This window comes from Leptosomus discolor, chromosome 1 (assembly GCF_034619465.1).
Source record: "Leptosomus discolor isolate bLepDis1 chromosome 1, bLepDis1.hap2, whole genome shotgun sequence".
NCBI classification, from domain to species: Eukaryota; Metazoa; Chordata; class Aves; order Leptosomiformes; family Leptosomidae; genus Leptosomus; species Leptosomus discolor.
This window is the reverse complement of record NC_141391.1, coordinates 101,013,740-101,035,506: the sequence shown is the minus strand read 5'-3', so window position 1 is coordinate 101,035,506 and position 21,767 is coordinate 101,013,740. Positions and strand designations below refer to the sequence as shown.

Sequence of the window (21,767 nt, the reverse complement as noted above, 5' to 3'; positions counted from 1 at the left end):
ATGAATGCAGCCAACCGTGTAACATTAATTTTTTGCGTGTGTGCAAACTCTCAGATACTCTTAGTACCATCTTCTTCTCTGGGAGTACTTGGTGCCACCTCAGTAGTCTGATAAGGATCTTTACCTTTTAAAGACAGTCTCTGAGGAAAATGGATTGTATTTTTGAAAGAGCCACGCATCACACATGTAGTGGCCTCTGGAGAGAAAAGAATAATATTGCTGATCTTTTTATACCATGTTGCTATATGCCATACTACTCTCAATTTATTGTAGGAAATAATTAATCGGGTACAGTTAGAAGGGGCTCATGTTTTATCTTGAAAATAGCATCCCTTGTAGCTGTTAACCAGCTCACAGCCCTTGTTAGGCTCCTTCTGTGGAAGCAGGCTGCATTTGTTCTTTTATAATGTGTTATATCAATACCATTCAGAACATAGGCGATTCCTTGAGCAAGGAATGTGAAGCCTGCCAGCAGGTCCTTATTCTTACCTGCGTAGAAACTTCCTCTCCCCCTTCAATTTTATAAAAAACCCTCAAGTTGCCAGATGCATTTAGAGTGTTCAAGTTTTTGTATTTTGGTTAGGGAGTCCTTAGGAATACAGTGTGGAAATAACTGATGTTTTTGAACATTTATTTGGACTTTGATTACTGGTAATGCCTGAATTGTGTGGTCTAATTCCTAACTGTTTTCTTGAAGATGTTGATCCCTGTGAAGTGTGGTGCAGTCAGCCTGTTGACGTATTAAAGGAATATTGCAACGTTATTAAAATACGCATATTTTGGCCTCTTCTCTTCAAAAGTGAAAGTAATTCTTTGGTTTCTGATTGGAGGTAAGTAATCATGTTCTCAACGTGATATCCTCAACCTTCACATTTTTTTTGTTACCTGTGAGAGATCGTTGTATCCTTTCAGTAGTGGTTAAACTGTTGGCAGCGATGTTTTTGCCAGTGGGCTAAGTTAGTTAAGGTCAGGAGGCGTAGTGCTTGAATATACAGAAGAAAATATTAAGAATGAATTTCTGAAGTTTGGAATCTTAAGAGTGTATTTAAGTATTTAAATGGATGCCGTTTATTTCAAAAGTACCAAAAGCTTGGCAGCTCTTTTTTCCCTTCTCTGAAGGGCTTGATGAGTTTGTAACCATGCTCTTGCTTAGATCTAATTACAGTAAATATTAGTAATTAAGATCATATAACAGAGTGTTGTTTTTCTAATTAATAACTTGTTCTCTTTTTTAAGCAGTTCACAGATTTTGGACAGGAATTGGAAGAGACTCTGTGATTTAGAGGTTTTGGAAGACCTTGTTGATTTAATTAAAAAAGTTGTTGTAAGTAGTATATTTTAACATTGTGTAAGTTTTCAAGTATAATAGATTAATTGAATATGTACCTTATGCATCTTGGGATTATATCTTAAATTATACATTTCCTTTTGCTGGAGTAAATAAACTGTTTAATAGTTGAGTTGCTTTCTAGAAAGAAAGTGTGTCATAGGCTTTATTACAGTTGAGATAACTTACAAAATATTTGCAGTGTCAATAATACAGTTGATGGGGGCCCTTGTACATTGCTAAGAGAGTCATATCAGTGAGAAGGATAGTGCCATTTCTGGATGAACAAGTTAAATACTTTTTTGGGTTTTTTCCCCTCAACAAATGATATTTAAAATTTGCTATTGTTACTGACTTAAACCAGAAATATAACAGTGCAGAGGACAGAATGGTAATAAGAAATATTCTCATCAGCTAAAGGGAAGAGATTTTATTATTTTTTTATTAAATTGAGTTACGACATGTTTTTAAAAACATTCATTTGTTGAAATTCTGTGCTTAACCCCAAGATACATTTTGCTCGTCCACCTTACTGTTATAGGACTTTCTGTGATTAGGTATTTGTGTAATATGTTGATCTTGTGGATTCATACTTCCTTATGCTCTTTTTGCTGCTTCCTTCTTCAGGCTATCTGAGTGCTCTGTTTTCACCTTGTACTTCAGGATATCCCTGCAGTTTTTCCATTTTGTCTCATGTGATGGGTTCTTTATGCTGTTTCCTCCTCTGGTAGTCTCCCATTTGACCTTTATACAAGAGGATCTGTCTATATTCGCACCTCCCTGTTTACCTCCGCTTCCTCTTCTTGCTTCCTCAGCCTACATCTCCTTTTCCATGTAAAAGATTGTATATCCAATAGTAAAATTTATTTGGAGGAGCAGATCATCTCAGGAGAGGAAGTACTGTTGTTTTGGATGGTTTTCATTGGATCTATCAGCTTGTTCTTTGGTATGTAGATAACTGCAGAAGTGGTTAAAGTGGCTGGTTTACCTAACCAGATGTCACGGCATCCATGCATTCTCTATTTCCAGGTCAACATTTACTTATTTTTCAACAAAAATGGTAGGGGATTTGCTACTGAACACAGGAATATTTCCTGAAACTTTGAAATGGACCAGCGCAACTGTCCAAATGGTACTGCATTCAAGCAGAACAGAAAATGTTATTGAGTTGAACCTGAGCAGATAGAAACTAAAGTTATCAGGTCTTAACTGGTTTTTTATTTGTTTTCTATCCCTTTTCCAGAACATTCCGCCTTTTATCGGTGGCATACTGAGAATTGGCAGCAGAATAGAAAATGTAAGTTTCTCAAATTGTTTTTAATAGAGATGCTTCTTTCTGTGTGAATACAAACAAAATATTTGTTTAAATATCCAAAACTTTAAAATGCTTGCATAAGTAGATTGAGTCTGTGGGTTTTGGAATCTCCAGTGTATAGGACTGGAGCTGCCAGTGGTTGCAGCGGTGAGCCACAAAATGAAATCTGTGCGTGACATAACTATGAAATAAATATTGTCTGTTTAAGACTACCAAAATGAGTGAGAACTTCGGGGGTAGTTCACATGCTGAAAATAAACAATTTCTCTTGGGGGTTGCTACAGCAGTGTGGATTAGATTGTGCAGCTGGAGCCCAGGTCAGCTCTCCAGTGTCTGCTTTGGTACCTGCTGGTGGCTTTCCGTGTTGGTTGCTTGCAGATTTGCCATTTCTTGTTGAAGTTTATTCCTTTGAGATGTCTTGATGCTCCTTCTGCCTTCAGTCTTGACGATTTCTAGATTCCCTCCCGCAAGCACACAGTCCTGTCTATGTGGTGTGTTCTGCTTTGTCTTCTCTTTCTGTGCTGGTGTTGGCGTGTTGTGTTAAAAGTCTACGTATGGCCAAAAGGCAAACACAGTGCGTGTGTAAAGACAAGAAGTTATTGTTAGCATAGTTGAAGTCTTCCAGAACGAATTACGGCAGAAGAAGAAAGAAAACGAAGAACCAAATACCACTAAACAGAAAAACTCTCTAACTATAATAGTATAGTTAAGATTGTAATATATGCACTTCCTAGTATCTGACCCTTTTCCAGGTGTTGTGCTTAGCCTTGCACTGCTCCTTGGGATCCTAAAGCGAACGGCTACTGTCTGGTTTTGCATGTGTGGTGTGGAGGGTATAGTCACCCCAGCTGGAGTTCTTTGCTGACAGAACTGCTGCTGATGTTTTCTTCTTCCTCATCCTAGGGTCTGCTTACGTTCATTTTCAAACCAAGTTAGTCATAACCACCTGCTCAGAAGAAAAATTACTGTTACAGTTAAAACCAAGTTAAAACAGAGCTCTAAGCAGGTCACGACAAGCTCAGAGTAAACCTGACAAGTTACAGTCCTGTGGCCTTGCAAACTCTGTACGAAGCCTGTGGCCTGCTGCTAGCTGTGGCAGTGCTGTGTGGTGGGGCTGCAGGGCTATGAGCAGGGCTAAGCTCGATCCCTGAAACGGTGCGGAAATGCTTCTCTTTGGAGACAGGTTAGAAATCTTTTATGAGATTCTCAAATAGTGATACCAATCCAATCTGAAGGACTGTGAATCACAGGATAAGATTGTGATTTGGAAACGTGCTGATCTTTCGTCATTACTATGTTCAGTGTACGGTAGTACTATACTCAGCTTGTAAACTGGACTGTGAATGTTCTTAGTTTCCCTGTGTTTGTCACTTTCTGCTGCGGGTTAACTGCAGATCTAAAGTAAACCTATTGAAATTAGAAGACAATATCATAGCTGATAGTAGCGATAGGAGAAGCAGAATATGTACAACTGTATGTACTGCTGGATTACCCAGTTCCTGTATTTTTAGTGATATTTGTCTTAGCCGTGTGGGTTTTTACATTATTTTTTGAAAACTGTAGGCTCAGATAATGTGGCAGTATCCCAGGCAATGAACATTCTTCACTCAATCCCTCTCTCTCAAATAAAGCTCTATAGCTCAAACAATTAAATTTAGTTTTAATAGAAGGGAAGTCTTGATTTACAGAATGAAGTCTTATCCCTGCCTGCACGTTTAATGGCCTGGAGAATGTTGCTTTTTTTAAATTAGGCTTGTTGCTTCACACTGAAGCAATTTTGTGTGCAACTCATCAAAAAAGTTTCTAAATCAAATTCTATAATTTGAATGGCTCCCCTGTCTCCTGTTGAAAGAATGACTTTCTTCATTTAGTGAATATGCTGTATTACGCTGTGCTTGAGTTATCCAGATACTTGTGTTTGTGAGCTGTTGTCTATTTCAAAGGCTAACAAATTGGGAACAAGTGCATAGTGTAGGTGCTACAGCAGTATTGTTTGTACATTTACATTGAATGTTTCCACTATATTGCCAGCGGGCTGTTGCTTTGTGTGGTGTTTGTTGGTTTTGTTTTGTACGGAGTTTGCTACTATTTTTTATTTATTTATTTTCCTTTTTTTCGATTGAAATAGGGTGTCTTTGATGTTGGGGATGCACTTGATTGGGTCAGATACACAGGTGATGTCAGTATTCTGCAGAGGCTGGAGAAACTTGGTGATTTTGGTTGGATCTATCTTGAAATTTTCTTTGCTGAATGTAAGTATGAACACTTTGGAAGAAACAATGGTGAGGAAAGTCACTTGTGTTGTAATTATGGAATAGTTAATGTTTGCATGTGTTACATTACTCTGGGAGTGACTGGAAGAGTGACTGGAAAAACATTGGTGGTGATGTGAGGTGTTTTTCTCTTGTGGATTTTTTTTTTTTTTTTGCTTGTTTGAACCAGTCAATTCTTCCTTGAGTCTCTGTGTGTGGGTCGTATCTACAGGGCACGTGCTCTTTCTGAGCAGGAGTTCAGAACATTTTTTCACTTCGGTGTCCATTAAGGGCTGTATGTGTGCCTTGTATTCCTTCAACTTAGGGTTAAGTTGAAAGTTGCCTGAAATACTAATTGGGTCTTTTTGTTAAACATTTGGCAGAGCATTTTGACAAAATGTTGATTGAGATGTTAGTCACCTATCAAAAATTAGCTTATGTAGCACATGGGAGTTACGGTGAGATACTTAACACTAGCAGCAGGACTTCTGCTGAAATTACGAAAAGCTCCCAGGCCTGCTGTATTTGACATCTGTTAAATGGCTTGGATTCTGGTCTTACTTTTTGCATATACGCTTTCTAACTCAGCTGTTACAGTAAGTAACAGGGTAGAAAAAATTGAACTTGCATATAAGGAGGAGAATCTTTTTTATAGTTAAGTACCAAAGTATAAATTCTTTAAAATACAAATCTTTCAAATCTTCAAAATACAATTTCTTTAAAATACAATCACACTGCACTTGGTTGCTCCAGTTATTTTGGGCTTACCCAATAATAAATAATTCCATTTCTTTTCAACATTTCTGTTGCTTAGTTTCTTATTTAGTTGGCATGTCAAATTTTGCTTCCAGTCAGAAAACAGAGCACGATTCTTAGCAGCGGCAGATAAACCCTACTTCTTGTCTTTGGTAACATCTTCACCCACTGTATTTTTCTGAATTTTCTCTCTAGGCAAACGTTACATTAGTAAAGTTGCTTTGGAAGATTGTAATTTAGTTGAAGAATTTAAAGCTGTGACCTGTGAAAACTGTAGGAAGGTGAGAGAAGATACCAGAATGTGTTTGTGCTTTTGCTTGTTTGTTTGTTATTGGGGGGGGGGGGGGGGGCGGGGGAGGTTGATGGTCAAAAATTATAAAAATGACCAAATGATTAAACATAAAGGTTTCAAAAGCATGAGTGGGTAACTGTCCTGACATAAATAATTATCTTGAGAGATCCTGGCCTAATAAACAGTTGTTGCCAGTGTATGTCAGAGTGTATTCCTGTCCTCACCCCCCAAAAAACTCAAGAAAATGCAGTTAATATTCGTAGAAGGTTGTTCAACTTGATCCTTTTTAACTCAGAAAGAAGATGCTCTCAAATTCTTTGTCATGTGTTCCTTTAGTTTAGATGTTTGGCATCTTTCTAGTTAGTTCCTGTGTCTCCCTTGCTACAGTTCTGTAGATCGGGAGCTACGCTGAAAGGCACTGAGTAGCGAACTGGTTGAGCTGTGCTGTGCTCAGTCTGCTTTGCTATTTGACACATGCTCGCTTTTGATGACAACTATATTATGGAACCAAGGAGAGCTGCTGAGTTCATCCTGCCTTTTAATTACTGTTCATTGTATTCTTGTCTGCATGACATTTCCATTTGTACACTTTGAAGCTTATTTATTGCAATGAATTAAAAGTATTAAATTACAAATAATAATGTATACATAACATTCTGTTTTTACAAGCATAAAAACTTAGCCTCCTCTCATCAAATGTTTTCTTTACTTCTCATTGGAAATGGGTTTAATTCCAGTGGTTGCTGGATTGTTTTTTCTTGATTTCACAGAACAGTGAATCCATGAAACAGAAAGGAAATGAGGAATTCTCCCAAGGAAACTTTGATCGTGCTATAATGTCATATACTAAAGCCATAGAGTTTTGGTAAGAGCTAAACTGTTTAACTAGATTGTGTTATATAACGTGTGTTCAGCTTATTCAGATTTATCCTGATTTTGTATAGTTTTGCATGAGCCACTCTACTTAGAGGCCAAATGATACCTAATTTTTTTAAAAGAAAAACCCCAAACAAAACCTACGTAATGCATTTTTAGTTCTATTTTCTTTCTTGTTGCTAGGGGTTGTTTGCACTTTTACTGCCCTGAAAGTCCTGTTAGAGTTTAAAGCTCCTCTAAAATGTAACAATCTTAACAGTAAGCATAGCAAACCTGAAAGGAAGTAAGTTACTAGCTGTGAACAGCTGCTTTTGGTATCATCCCTCCTAAATACTCTTCCAGCAGAACAGTATGACCAACTATTGCAAATATTTATCATCTCAGCTATGATGCAGCACAGGTGAACGAGAATAAATACTTATTTTTATGTATCTGCTCTCGGCAACTCTGTATGCAACAGGCTTAATTTCCTTTTGTAAGTCTTGTTTAATTTCTTCCTGAAAGTTGTTTGCTGAAAGGCTTTAGAGGCTTTCCTGGGCTCTATAAAGGGGCAGGGAGACAGAGATTAAATGGGAATTTGTTGTATGCATATGGAGCATTTTTCCCCTTCCTGTAGTCTGCACGGAATGTCAGCTAGTTACAGAGTGCTGGTTTGGTGTAATAGCTAGTTGTGTTGCAACTGTGTTGGTTGTGCAAATGCTGCTTTTCCAAGTTCAGGTGTCTATGAAATATGGTGAAATTCATCAAGTGCCACCTTTCATAAAAATTTGATTGTGCAAGCTGTTTCATTTTTTCATTTTGAAGTCTGTAGCTTTATAACTGTGCAGTTGAAAGGATTAGCATTTTGCTGATGTCTTGCTTCAGATTTTGGGTCACTTCATAGGATACATTTCAATCCCAAATTCAAGCTGATTTCAGACTCCTTGAAAAGTTGGGTAGGTCAACATGACTGTATCTGAGATGATGGAGCAGGCTAAGAAAGTGTTACTCAGAGTGGCTGATGAGGGAGAGGGAAGAGCAGAATTCAGTGAAAGAGCAGAGGAAATCCCAAGGCTTGGAAAGAGCAAAGGAAGTCTCATGGTTTCCAGGGGCTGTAGAGCTGGGCTGTCGTTACAGCTATTTGTTAGAAATTGTTCTTTGTCCTTAAAACCGTGTGGAAGGTGAAGGATAGCTCAGTGATGCCTGGCAGCTAGGGAATCCTTCTTCTTCCGCTCTGTGCACTGTCTTCCCTTTCTTATTCACCCAGTGTGAGCTGACTTTCATCTGCTTCATCATCACACTCCTTCGCTAGCTAGCTGCATCCTCTCTTGGCTTCCTTTCAGGTGGTTGCTGGATTACATTTATCGATTCCCCTCTCATTCTCCATTAGGTATGTTTGGGGCGATGCTTTAGCTCTTTAGAATTGCTGCTTAATCTGCCCAGTCAGGCAGTCGAGCTAGCTTTTCCGTGCTTCATGCCTTTTTTTCCTTTTGAAACAAAACGGAGATTGTAGGGAACGTACTAGCCACATATTAGCCATACCTTTGAACCATTTGAGGAGTGCTTTGATATGTTTCTCAGAACCTAGTGAGTTGGGGAAGGAGTTTAAATCTCTCTCTTGCACTCTCTCTTTTTCTTTTTTTTAAGTAGGCTGAGAGTGATTTGAATTCATTGGAGTTGCATTAGTGGGCCCAAAGCTTAAAAATTATTACATAATTAAAACTAATATTCTCAGTAACTTAACTTGTAAATCAATGGGGCTATTCAAGGAAGCTTGTATATAATTGTTGGTGCTAGAGTGCTTGTAGACAACTGTTGTGAGAAGATACTTTTTTTTTCTTCTTAAGATTTTAGAAAGTAATATATGTTTCTAACTCTTCATAATTTTTTTTTTTTTAAAGTCCTGCAAACCATCTTCTGTATGGAAACCGAGCCCTTTGTTTAATTCTCACAGGGCAGTATAAGTAAGTAACCCTTTGTTTATAACCTGAAATGTGGTGATCTGCAGTTAAAAATTGGCAATATACTTAGGAAAATAGTATTTTTAGAACCGAAGTATATGGTAATTGTGACATTATTACCTCAGAAAACTGATATTAAGAAAAATGAATAACATTAGCTGTATCTGCTGGCAGTATGTAATACCATTTAAAATTTGTGGGGGTTATACAACAGGGAAAAAAATAAATCTCAGTACCAGTGAGTATTGTGATTTTTTTTTTTTTTTTTTACTTTTTTTTTATTGAACCTCTTGAAAAAGAGATCAGCGTGGGTATGGGGGTTATTTTCCTGAAGCCAGTTGTTAAGCTAAAAATCTTTTTTATGAGCAAGGTGGATGTATGCCCTTTATGTAAAGCCAACCCAATAATTTATTGTTAGTATAATTGAAGTCTTAAGGGTCTAATTGTTATTAGTCTAGATCTAATTGTTGAAATAAAAAGAAATAATAACAATGTGATCAAAATTGGTATCCACATGATTCTTAGTTTCTGCCCATTTTCGTCATGTTACGCTCACACCTCCACTGCTCCTCCGGGTATTGAAGTCAGCAGTTTCATCACTATAGCAGTGGGGCCAGAGAGCTGTCAGCGTGCAGAGTCCTCCTCTGGGAGGAAAGTGTTGTTCATGCCAATGGTTTCTTCTTCCTCACTCCGGGATCTACTTGGGGTCACTTTTATGTTTACTAACATGCTATTGCACCCTTACTCTGTCTTTGTTAGTCTGCAGCACCCCGTTACATCTGAGTTTACTCTACGTGGTACTTCTTATGGATATTATTTTTTCTTTCTTACTCTTGAAGTCATATTTGTCCAGATTTGGCCTGTCTTTAACTGACCACTGGTGAATTTTTTTATAGCCGTGGGGTCTTGAATCCCAAGCCTGTGCCCCCTCTCATTTCATCTTCTGCCTGTACTCCTTTGATGTATCCTGTGTCTCCACTTCTCAAGGCCTCTGCTGTCATACCAGGCTTGTATTTCTTTACGGGACGTTGTCACTTTGGAGTTGTAAATACCTTATTCTGTATAAACAGGAGTCATAAGCAGTTATTGCATCTAAAGCTATGGTTGTGCCACACATAAACAAAGGTAGAACAAATTAGCCATAGACACCTGGTTGATCAGAGAAATTGCCACTGTTAAACCAAATAAAAAACGGGCAGGTCAAGCTGCAGTTCAGGCTGAGCAAAACTGAGAAGCCTTGTTCTTGAGGCTTTGCAAACTCATTACAGAGCTTATGGGCTGCTATTGGCACTGGCAGTACTGTGGTACGGGACTACGCAGTTATATAGCGCTCTCCACATCATCTGCTGGAGTGTCTGTGGCTCTGTCCAAGGCGTCTGTATTCCTCCCACTTCCAGAGCCCCTGAGAGGCAGTGGTCGTGTCCCCTGCCAGGCTTTGGTACGGGACAGCACCTTTCGCTGCAGCTTGGCCTCCTGTCCTGATGTTTTCGCAGTGTCGGGGGCGACTTCCCTAGCACTGCACCAAGCTGTCGAGAGGTGGCACTGGAGGAAGGGCTGAGTGGGTGAAAACAGAGCATAACGGCACATTAGTGCTAGAGAATGAGACAAGGGCTTCAGTTTGTTTTTCTAATCTTTTCAGCTGCCTTTATAATCTCTTAGTATCTTGAGGTTCTGTACCCCTCTATCTGTGTTTCTCCTCAAGCATTTTTTCCTTACGTTTGCTTCCTTTGCAATATGAATATGGTGCTATTCTCCCATTCTAATCACTAATTCTGTTGTGGGTTTGTCTTTTTAAAATGGATTGCCACATCTCTAAATTCTGCCATTACTATCTGAGGTTTCTCTAATTTGGAGAGGGGGGGATTTTTTTTGTTCTAACTTGCTTCCGTTTCACTGAACTAATTCTTCCTGAAACCTCTGAAAAATTTTGTTGTGTAAAACGTGCTCCTTGTCTTAAAATTACTGTCTCTTTCAGGCTATTCTGTAGCATGCAGCTTTTGCTACCACAGAGCATCTCATTCTCCTCCTTCAGATCCCTCTGCACAAGCTTTCCTGCTATCATGGTTACAAAAAATGGTGGTAGTGACTAGGCAATTTATGAACACTTCCATGAGAAACAAGTTTGTTGGTTTTTCTTTTAATATATGTTCCTTCCCTTTGTGGAGGTAAAATAGTTAACGCCTCGTAAGCCTTTGCAGTCCTCTCAAGTTAGGTCTCGCTGCAGACATTTTCTAAAGGCCTCACTGTGTCAGTATGACCCAGCTATCAAAGCAGTGAGGTTTTATGTGTAAGCCTCATCTGAAGTAATCCGTATGTGACTGCTCTTTGAAACTTTAACATCCTGCTTATCTCATTGACGGAAGGTTGCAATCACGACAAACTTACCTACACAGTTGCAGATAAGCTGGCACTTCTTTATTGCAGCGCTGGGAAGCACGGGGGATAGCTCCACCTAACGTGCTTCAAGGTTATTGAATTCAAAATTTCAGCATCTTTATACCCTTTTTCTGCAAAGTCGTGATCTTTAACGTATTTTAACATAAGCATGCATGTTATGCCCGCTATTAGTTTTGACATTTACAATGATTAGTCCACCCTATTATATAACTTTATTAATATTCCTATACTAATATAATAATTGGTTATTTTACTGATCAACATCCCTGATAGACAAATCAGGATGGGGAGGATGTGAGTCTTCACAGCAGCATTCCTTGTTTCTATGGTTTCGTCACATAAGATAACTAGCTAAGAATGTACGATTTCACCCCTCGTACCTGTCTCCCTGCCTCCCCGTTCTGTGTTCTGCACAATTTCACAACCCATAGCAGCTTTAGCTTTGGCCATCTTTGTAAGGCCTGCATCTGCTGTGTCTTAGCATAAGTGAGGTTTTATATATTTCTTATCGTAATGTCAATTAATTGAATCAGGAAGTAATGAAATATAAGATGTTAGTTGTTCATTAAAAACAATTATCAATGAAAAGTAATTAGCTACTCAAAATTGAGATCTGATTATAACAGTCTGGCACATGGATTAGTTCAGTGAAGAACGAGCAGTACGTCCTAAAGGTATATAAACTCTGTAACTGCCTGCTTTGGGCAGCATTGGTATCAGCAGAGGCCATTGCTGCTGCTCTGTGTTCTCTGCTGTAGCCATAAGGATAGTCTGCTTCTCTCCTGACCTGACCAAAATTGTAATTCTGGTTGTTACACGACACCTTGTGTATAAAACGTCAGTCAGGCATGCTTTTCAGGCTTCAGTTGTTGGGCGTTTGGGAGGTTACTGGCTTTCAGTGCTCAGCAGTTAAAACTTGCACCCTCAAATCTGTGGCTATGATGACATAACTACTCTCTAATATTATTTCTGTCAAAATATTCAGGTTTGATATTCAGGCTTTTTTATTATGGCTTTGCTTTTGAAAGGAACATTTTGTTAGAACCCAGTTAAGGGGTTGGTACACATGCAGAAATGCTGGAAAACCTCGTAGGCAGGGGGAGGGAATAAATATCTCATGGGTGAAATAGTTGAGACTGTAACATTTTAACCCAGGTAAGTTTCAGCTAAGAAGTGTTATCTGATCATGGCTTTGCACAGCTGAATGAACTGTTCTTTTATTCACTTTGTGTTTTTACAGTGCCTTACACATCTGGTCTGTAGATTTTTCTGAAGTGTAAATAATAAATAGCTCTTCTTTTTCCCTCCCTTTTCTAAGGAGAGCGCTCGCTGATGGGAAAAGAGCCACTATTTTGAAGCCTAATTGGCCAAAGGTTAGTTTCATATACATTTCAAAACTGTCTTTTGTTAGTACTGTAAACTAACATAAGAACCCAGAGTCTTAATTACAGGTTTGACCCAGGTAGATGTGACATGTTCTTATCTGCATTTAGTGCTAATCACAGTGGAATGAACACAGTACCTTGTGAACTAAGAATTCTGCTTCAGTCAGCCAAGTACATAGTTTGCTTGTATTTTGACTGTTTGTAAGTGTTGTTACATGGTGTCTTCCATGTGTAAAGACAGAAGAAAATGTCTATTACATTGTTATGTGTAGCTATGTTATCACAAGGCTTTAAAAAGAATATGTGTAGTCCTTACATGTTGGTCATTAATCTGGATTTTTTTTATTGTATTTCCCAATATTGTTGGCCTAAAGAAGAGTAAATAAGGGATAGTTACAAAATTGCAAAGTAGTAGTTGAGATTAGGGGAAAAAGCAAATTTGCCCTTTCCCAAAGCCAGAGGCTAGATGCCACTCCCAGTGCATTACCTTTCTGTTTCAGTGTGCTGAGTAGTTGAAAACTTTGATTATTCATCATTTGACTGAGACAGGTGGAGTAGATGGTTTTCAAGTATGTAAAATCTTAACTTTATATTGTGTACTGCAGCCATTTTGGATATAAATTGTTTTCTTATTTGTATGAATGAACACCTGAAATTCAAACTTCTGTCTGTGTAGGGTCACTACCACTTCTGTAAGGCGCTGTCATTACTAGGGGAACACGAACTGGCTTTGGAAGCTAATGAGAGAGCTCAGGAACTGTGCAAGAATATTCTTGATGGACTTAAGGATCTTATTCAACAAAATGACAAGTTAAAGAAGACATTAGAAGAAATCAATGGTAATCTTTTCTAATTTCAAGATCAACGTTGAACAGAGCAAAATTTCTTCATTGGTAACTTTCCTTTGAAACTAGCTTATTCCTTTTTTTTTTCTTATATAATTTTCTGTAGGTATTAAACAATATAAACAGAAACCAAAGAAGTTGCTTTTTGAGAAAAAGTAAGTTACTGTCAAGTTTACTTTTTTTTTAATTAGCAATGTTTAGTATAAGATTTAAGTAATACATAGCATAGATATTACTTAAGTTTTGTTATCTATCAGTAAATAAAAATGAAAAGCATAAACTTATCAGAACTGCAACCAGAGTGCAGCCTGGGAGTAAAGAGGACTTTTAGGAACTAAATAAGCCATCTTGAGATCTGTTCCACTTCCAAGCAGTTTCCTTCAGCATTAAGTTTTACCCATGTTGGAAATAACAGGAAACAGTTACATTTTCATGGTTATTTTTGTCTTCCTAACTTAAAGTACTTTGCTGTTGAGGAAATTGGGTGCCTGAAAATGCCAGTGCAATCACACCTACTTTTTTTGTGTTAACTTGGCTGTACAAAGTTCTCTAGGAGATCAAGAGGATTTGAGGAACTGAATGCTAACAAATACATTTTGGCAATGGTGAAAATGAGTGTGTATCCTAATTTGTAGGAGCTTGGTTTTGCCACATCTATTTTGTGCTTTTTGCCTTGCCCGGAGAGCATGAGAGAGATTCCATATTCACAGGTTCATCTAAGTTACAATATATGCCCTAACTTTTGTATGGAACACTTTTCTTAAAGATCTTTTTGAATTTTATTGGTCTGCTTGTAGTGATGTGCTGCTATCTGTTGTCCAAAACCAGTACAGCGAGTGAACTATTAAACAGCTTACTGTAAAACTGAAAATTCTGGAGGAACTTAAATTTGTTTTCCTTCTATATTGCACAACTAAAATGAGGCCTTGGGCAAGACTAATATTTTACATTCATTACCATTATTATTTATTTATTTTTAAGGAAACAGGTGTGCAATAAGTCAGTTCCAGTCCCTTTTATAGAAAACAGTGTGTGCTTTTTTGTTGTCATTGTTTTATTTTTGCATAGCCTTCGACTGTGGAATTTGAAGGTATAAAAATGGCTGTTTGATCAAATCCTTTAAATATGCTTATGCCATTACACTTCTGTGAGGGGTAGACTTCTTGTATTCATCTTTTTTTTTTTTTTCATGACACATGTATGGTATATGTCTTAAATGTGGGGAAAAGACATCAACATTGGAAGAACTAGGGTTCTCTCTTTTTACACATCAGAGACTGCAGTTCTTCAGAATCTCATTTGATAATCTCTCAAGAACAAAAAGAAATAGAAAAAGACAGAAAGAGAACACAATCTGATCCTAAAGATCATCATTGTCATCAAAAACATGATACCAAGGTAAGTTGCGTTACAGCTGGAATTACAGCAGTGTGTTGATTTTCATCATCCTAGGATGTGTTGTTTAATGGTGTGGCCATTTTGCAGCCACTGTGTTTTAATAATTGTGTGCTTTCTCAGCCAAGTGTACTTCTCCTGTAATATTTAACTACCAAATCTAAGTTTAGAACTTTGGATTTGAAAGGAGGTGGGAGGTGGTTGCTTGAATGAGGAGGTGGAGGCTGTATGTTATGAGGAGGAGAGGGGTCTCTTTGGGCTTACTGAGAGTGAGACTGAAGTCAGGTCTGATTGACTGTCAAGTTGTGACTGTCAACGTGCAATCAGATGTAGGCTTCCCTTGGGCTTTAGGAGAGGATTCAGGTAACGTGGTGGTGTAATGAAGTTCAGTGGAAGATGCTTTAGCCAATGTTAATTCGTATACGGGGCTTTTGCTATACTGGAGCATTGTTTTGCACTGATATTGTGATGTCAAGGTATTTGCATGGTTATAGACCATTGTTATCATGCTCTGTAAACAGATTTCTTTTGTGTGGGGAAAATGTTCGTTAAACAGTAAGCTTTACTGGTTTGTATTTAAAACTAGGGTTTTGTCGTTCCTGAGTATCTGTTTGGCTTGTGTGTTTAAAACAAGCCTAGTATAGTGCTAAAATGCAAGATGAACTTGTGTTGTTTTAGTAGCCCTTTATAGTTCTTTAGATTCATTCTTTCATTTTGAAAGACTGTTTAGAAGCACAAATATTCTACTAGATTATTTTTACTAACTTTTTTAGTGAGGAAGGCATAAAAGAGAAAGTGAAGCTGTTCTTAAAGAACCACTGCCAAAGGTAACAGCAAAAGTGGTTTTATTGAAGTACAATGGAAAAGTGAGGCTTAACAAAGTCTAATGGGAAGGCTCAATCTATTACTCTACTGCACAGAGGATATAACAATGATTCAGGAGGATGGAGCCGGGCTCTTCTCAGTGATGTCCAATGACAGGACAAGGGGCAACAGGTGCAAACTGGAGTACAGGAGATTCCACATTAACATAAGCGAAAACTTTTTCACTGTGAGGGTGACAGAGCACTGAAACAGGCTGCCCAGAGAGGTGGTGGAGTCTCCTTCTCTGGAGACATTTAAAACCCGCCTGGACGTGTTCCTGTGTGACCTACTCTAGGTGGTCCTGCTCTGGCAGGGGGGTTGGACTGGATGATCTTTCAAGGTCCCTCCCAACCCCTAACATTCTGTGTGATTCTGTGAATACGAGATCTTAACTGCCCTGCGATTACAAGGTTATGTGCGCTGTTGGTCATTTACCAAAGCTCTGCAGGTGGTAAGGGGTGTCTCAGCCTCAAGGAGTGACCTTGAGAGGCATCCCAACTCGAGGGGAGATCACTGCCATACTGCCAGCTACTTAGCAGGGAGAGCTCAAAAAAAAGCCCACTCAGGCTTTCATCTTTATGGAATAAAGTGGTTGGCTTGTAGTCAAATTACGTGTGATGGAAACAGTAAGCCTGAGACTCCTTGTATCCATAAATTCCTTTGTTCCTTGACCAAATTAGTTTTGTAAAAACCATCTACTGTTATGCGTTAATCGCATGATCGGTGTTCAGGTTTCCAAGCTGATATACATCAAAGCTCACCATGTCACTCTGTCGCTGTGTGGGTTTTCAAAGAACAGGTTGGAACTAGAGAAGTTCATGGCCTGGTCACAGCCTAGGCCTTTGCTTCTTTTGGAGCCTGAACCAAACTACCACTAGTTTGGTCAAGGAGTTGAGTGCATCCATCACAGAAATTTAATAAACTTTGTTCTCTGTTCATGGTTGACTTTTTTTTTGTTTTATTGTTCCTGAAAAATAATTAAACTAAGGATACATGTTAGTGAAGGATGACCAAAACTCCACCAACAAAAGCCTCCAATTCTGCCATTTAGAAGGTTGTTTTACTGTTGAAAGTGCAATGCCGTACTACGTTGTCATGGTTTAACCTTGGTAGGCAGCTCAGCCTGATGCAGCTGCGTGCTCGCTCCCCTGAGCAGGATGGGGGAGAAAGTACTAAGTGTAAAAGTCAGAAAACTGGTGGATTGAGTAAAGACATTTTAACAGGCAAAGCAAAAGCTGCACACACACACACGCAAAGCAAAATAAGGAATTAATTCACTACTTCCAGGCAGATTTAGCCTGGAATTTAGCCATTTCCAGGAAAGCAGGGCTCCATGGGTTACTTGGGAAGACAGATGCCATAACTCAGAACTTGTCCCCCTTCTCCTTTTTCCCCCGACTTTTATTGCTGCACACTATGTCATGTGGTTTGGGATATCCCTTTGGTCAGCTGTCCTGGCTGTGTCCCCTCCCAACTTCTCGTGCACCCCCAGCCTACTCACTAATGGGGTGGCGTGTGAAGCAGAAAAAGCCTTGAGGCTGTGCAAGCACTGCTCAGCAAGAGCTGAAACAGCCCTGTGGTACCAACTCTGTTTTAATAACGAGTTCAAAGCACGGCACCATATGAGCTGCTATGAGGAAAATTAACTTTATCCCAGTCAAAACCAGTACATATGTTTTATATTCCTTAAATAACAAACACAACCCCCCCAAAAAAAATGGAAAGTTGGGGGACTTTGGTGGTGCTTACCTTGTTTTGTGTGGATTCTGTCAGTGGAATTTCCCAGCTGTTGCTGTCGTAGTGCCTGTTTCATGGCCAGTATCATGGGGAGCCTGTAAATCATTGCTGTGAGTGGTTTGCTTTGCTAGATGCCTGCAGGCTGTGACACTGCTGCTGTGACAGCACAGAATAAAAAAAATTAATAATCAACCTCCAGATTGCTTACAGTTTGTCTCTTTCAGACAGTTTGTCTCTTTCACACTAATTATTAATTTAAAGAAACATTTATACTTCTTTCTGATCGTCTTTACCATCATTATTGTAAGATAATGAATAAATTGTTATAATTTAGCCTATAAAGTGTGTTATAAATAAGCTATACAATATGGAGAACAAGATCATAAATGATGTGAGCAAGGTCAAAACACTTTAGCACATGTATGTGGAAAAAACCCTTTCAGGTTTCACAGGAGGACAGGGCAGAAAAAAAAAAGGTGACTCGTTAGTGGCGAAAATGAAACCAATGTCCAAGGGCAAAGGGAAGGAAATGAAAGTACTTGTTGAAAAAGCAAGCGATCTATAGAACGCACACAAAGTGCTTAAATATTTTTTTTCGCTGTCCTACGGAAACTTTCATCTGCTTTTATTCTATGAAAATCTTCATAATGTATGTCTGTAAATTCATCTTCCTTTAGGATCGATATTACTCCAGAAAAGGCTAGTATTTGTCAGACTAGTAGATAATATAAATTGTTAAGAATTTTGGAGGGAAAAAAGTTTAAGTATACAAATGCACTTTGATTAATAATATGATTTTTCTTTACCTCTTGATTGGGGGCATCATATACTGTGTTATTATTGTGATTTCTTGGTTTAAATGTTAGTGTTTTAGGTTTTTTCTCTGTTTAAATTTACTGAGTGATATCTATTTGTTTTTTGTTATCGATGTAAAACCAAACTAATGTATTTGTCATTAGGTGACTGACATCCAAAGAACAGAAAGCAAAGGTTGGTCCCTGGAGTTTCCACCAAGTGAGTTCGTTTTTGCTATTTATCAAGTCAGAGTCGGTTCTTCCCCTGCTGTTGCCATTATTAATAAGCGAATGTGTACCTAGTGTTATTTTCACAACAGTAAGCTCTCATGTTTCGCTTCTTTTCCTGTTAGCGTGCAGTTACATAGATACTGCTTCTCTCGTGTGTTTCTGTCTTTTTCTTTTGTGCTTTTGTAGTTTGAATCTACTTTACATGGATGAATTCAGAATTGAAACTGGAACTAAAAAAAGTAGAATGTTGAGTCACAGGCTAGAAATGCTTTCCCGCCTTCCAAGACAGGTATGAGATCTAGAAGGATCTAAATTTAAGAGAAATGTGTGGGTAGTTTCAATACTCATAATTCATTTGTGATTACTAAAAGCTCCATTTAGATCCTTGAGAAAATAATCCTGCAGTTAGAGGGGAAGGAGGCCACAAAATAGTTGTCAGAGTGGATTTTTAGCTATAATCTTTAAGAGGTATAAGTTGGTGTGATTTATTGTTCATGTTTGGGGTTTTTTAATGAAAAAAAAACCAAACCCCAAACAAACCGCAAACAATCCTTTTATAAAGAGAGCTTCCCCCCTCAAAACTCTCACAGTGCCAGAGTTACTTTTCTGTGGTGAAAGTGAAGTGCAAGTGGTTCTGATCTTCAAAGTGAAATCTTTTCCTGAGTTTTGCTTGGGTTTTTTATCACCTGATAAACCTGCTGTAACCAAGAAAGTGAAAGATACCTCCCTGACAATCAGAAGTTTTTCTTATTTATAATGTTTGTGTGGCATATTCCTGCTGGATCTGGAGCAGCTGCCTGCTCACGCTGTATTCTAAAGTCGTGACCTCCAAGGCAGGGTCCTTCTAATCCTCACCATGCAACAGTCTGAAGTCCTTGGTGCCCAGCCATGCTGTTTTTTGGACTTCACATACTTAAATACTTAGCTGAATAGGTGCCGAAGCACAGAGCACTTCAACATTTGATTCTGGGAAACTAGTGTAGTTATATTACGAAATATTATTTTAAAATGAGCAATAGGAGAAGTGATCTTGCTTTTGTGGACTTTAGGCATATGCAAACATCTTGAAGAATTAAAGGATTTATTGTGAGATGGAAAATGTGGGAAAGGTTGCAAAAGAGGAGTCAAGATGAATTTGTCAAAAAGTTGTTATACGGTAAGATAATAAAAAAAGAAAAGAAGAAACTATAAAGTGTTGAAGGAGCTTAATGAAGAAAGCATAAATTGGGGTAGGGTTTTAGAAAGGGGAAGTCAAGCTCTGGAAGACAAATCAGTTTTGAGGAGCTATATGTAGATGGTGTGAAGGAGCAAAATATGAGATGCATATTTTGCATCAAGTGGATGGGGCCAGGCTCCTTTCAGTGGTGCCCAGCAACAGGACAAGGAGCAACAGGCACAAACTGGAGCACAGGAAGTTCTGCTTTAACATTAGGAAAAACATCTTTACTCTGAAGGTGACAGAGCACTGGGACAGGCTGCCCAGGGAGGTTGTGGAGTCTCCTACTCTGGAGATATTCAAAATCCGCCTGGACATGGTCTTGGGGCAACCTTCTCTGGGTGAACCTGCTCTGGCGGGAGGGTTGGACTAGATGATCTCCAGAGGTCCCTTCCAACCCCCAGTGTTCTGTGATTCTGTGGTGCATGGAGGCCACAGGAAACTTTGATTGAGTTTGAAGCAAGTGGCAACTAAGTGAACCCAGATGTTTTCCTGAGGGAGAAGGTATGATCTGAATAGTGGTGGAGTCTGATGACATGTTATAAAACAAGGCTTTATTGAGGCAGTGGAAAAGGTCATCAGCAGTGTGCTTGTACGACAAACCACGATGCCAGAGGTAGATGTTCACAAAGGAGAGAGAAGAGTCCTGTAAAAATAAAGGGAGAGTCCACTGGGCATATCCCTGTAGGGTCTCTCAAATTATTGGAGGACTCTGTCTCCTTTTATCCTAATTTCCGGACCGCATATGACCCTCCTCCTTTCTGTATTGGCTGAGGTGCTACGAAGGTACAGACTTCCTGATCTGCCTATTACATATTCCTTCTTAACACGTATACCCCCCGACCCTGCAACGTACATCGAATGTATCATCATTTCTAATTTTATGCTGTCCGGGGTGGAGAAGTTAATATTCATAAGTCTACTAAGCTTGCGCATTCTTTCTTAAAATTCAAAAGTCCAGACTATACTTGGATTTCGCAACAAATTTTTGGGTTTGGTAGAGTTATCTATTTTTCCCGAGCCTGCTTAGTTTCAGCTTATCTAGCAACTGACACTCGTTGTGTACTTCTGACAGATGCTCTTCTGATTAAAGATAATTGTGGATTAAGGCATGACTAAGACTTCTGAGAAAGTAAAGTTATACGTACCCTTGTTACAACAAACTTTATTTGTAAAGACATATACGTCTATATTTCTATGATGCTCCTACGGCCACCCACCCGGTCACCGGTAGCAAACAGAGGGTTGTAGGTGATGCCCTGGCTCCAGACGACTGCCAGGGGCACTCGGTGTCCAGCTCTCCTGGCAGCAAGGTACAAAGGCCTTTTGAACACGGGGAAGAGTATGTGAATAATGTGGGCAGCGTCCTGCTGCCTGTGTGGATCGGGGGCAGGGTGTTGGCAGCCTGCCTGCCCTGCTGATACTCCTCAAGGGCAGGGTGTCTGCAGGCTGTCTACGCTGCTGATATTGGTGAAGGGGCAGGGTGTCAGAAGGATAGCTGATTTTTAGAGAGGTTGAGGACAGAAGAGGGATGAATTCTGGGAGAGAACTGAAAATTCTTCTAGGCTAAACAGATTATACGAATATGGAATGTTGTGTTGAATGTAGTAATTAAAAAGAAAAAAAAAAACTGTGCTGATTTCATGGTTGGTTTTTCTTTTCTGTTCCTCCTTCCTCCTCTGCCCCTCATACTTGTGTCAGTACTGATGGTAGGAAAAAATATTTGATTTGGCTTTGATTTGAAAGGAGGAGTTACGCTCTGGATGACTAGCTGGTACAAGTTTACTGTGGGTGGGGAAGAATAGCTTTCTTTTTCTTAGCCTTTGTTCACTTAAAGGCTTAAGACTTCCAGGAGACTTAATGTAAAGAAACTTTATGCCACTGTATCTTATCTTAAAGTTCCTGTTCTTTTTAGTTTCAGTTTTTGTTTGCATGTACTATTTTTTGGAGTATGTGTACATTTCTGTTAAATATCTTGGCTCGCTTCTAATGGGAATGTCTAGCAAAAGCAATACTACTACTACTATTTTAAAATGTTTGTGGGGTAAGTGAATCATGTTTGCTGTTGAATTAATGTATCTCCTTAAGTATTTTAACTGTAATTCAGCAGGATTTGCTTGTTACTTCTAAATAAAAGTATTTTTT

At 38.9% G+C, this 21,767-nt stretch overlaps 1 protein-coding gene across 1 annotated transcript in view; it reads left to right on the top strand.

The window, feature by feature from the left end:
- TTC3 (tetratricopeptide repeat domain 3) overlaps window positions 1-21,767 on the top strand; it is a 66,036-nt gene that overhangs the window by 3,581 nt on the left and 40,688 nt on the right. The window contains exons 3-14 of the mRNA XM_086477693.1: window positions 698-830; window positions 1,240-1,324; window positions 2,571-2,624; window positions 4,771-4,894; window positions 5,846-5,931; window positions 6,713-6,807; window positions 8,699-8,761; window positions 12,474-12,528; window positions 13,217-13,379; window positions 13,492-13,540; window positions 14,660-14,783; window positions 18,341-18,395. Coding sequence (XP_086333819.1) covers window positions 698-830; window positions 1,240-1,324; window positions 2,571-2,624; window positions 4,771-4,894; window positions 5,846-5,931; window positions 6,713-6,807; window positions 8,699-8,761; window positions 12,474-12,528; window positions 13,217-13,379; window positions 13,492-13,540; window positions 14,660-14,783; window positions 18,341-18,395 — 1,086 coding nt within the window. The remainder of the gene's footprint in view (window positions 1-697; window positions 831-1,239; window positions 1,325-2,570; window positions 2,625-4,770; window positions 4,895-5,845; window positions 5,932-6,712; window positions 6,808-8,698; window positions 8,762-12,473; window positions 12,529-13,216; window positions 13,380-13,491; window positions 13,541-14,659; window positions 14,784-18,340; window positions 18,396-21,767) is intronic.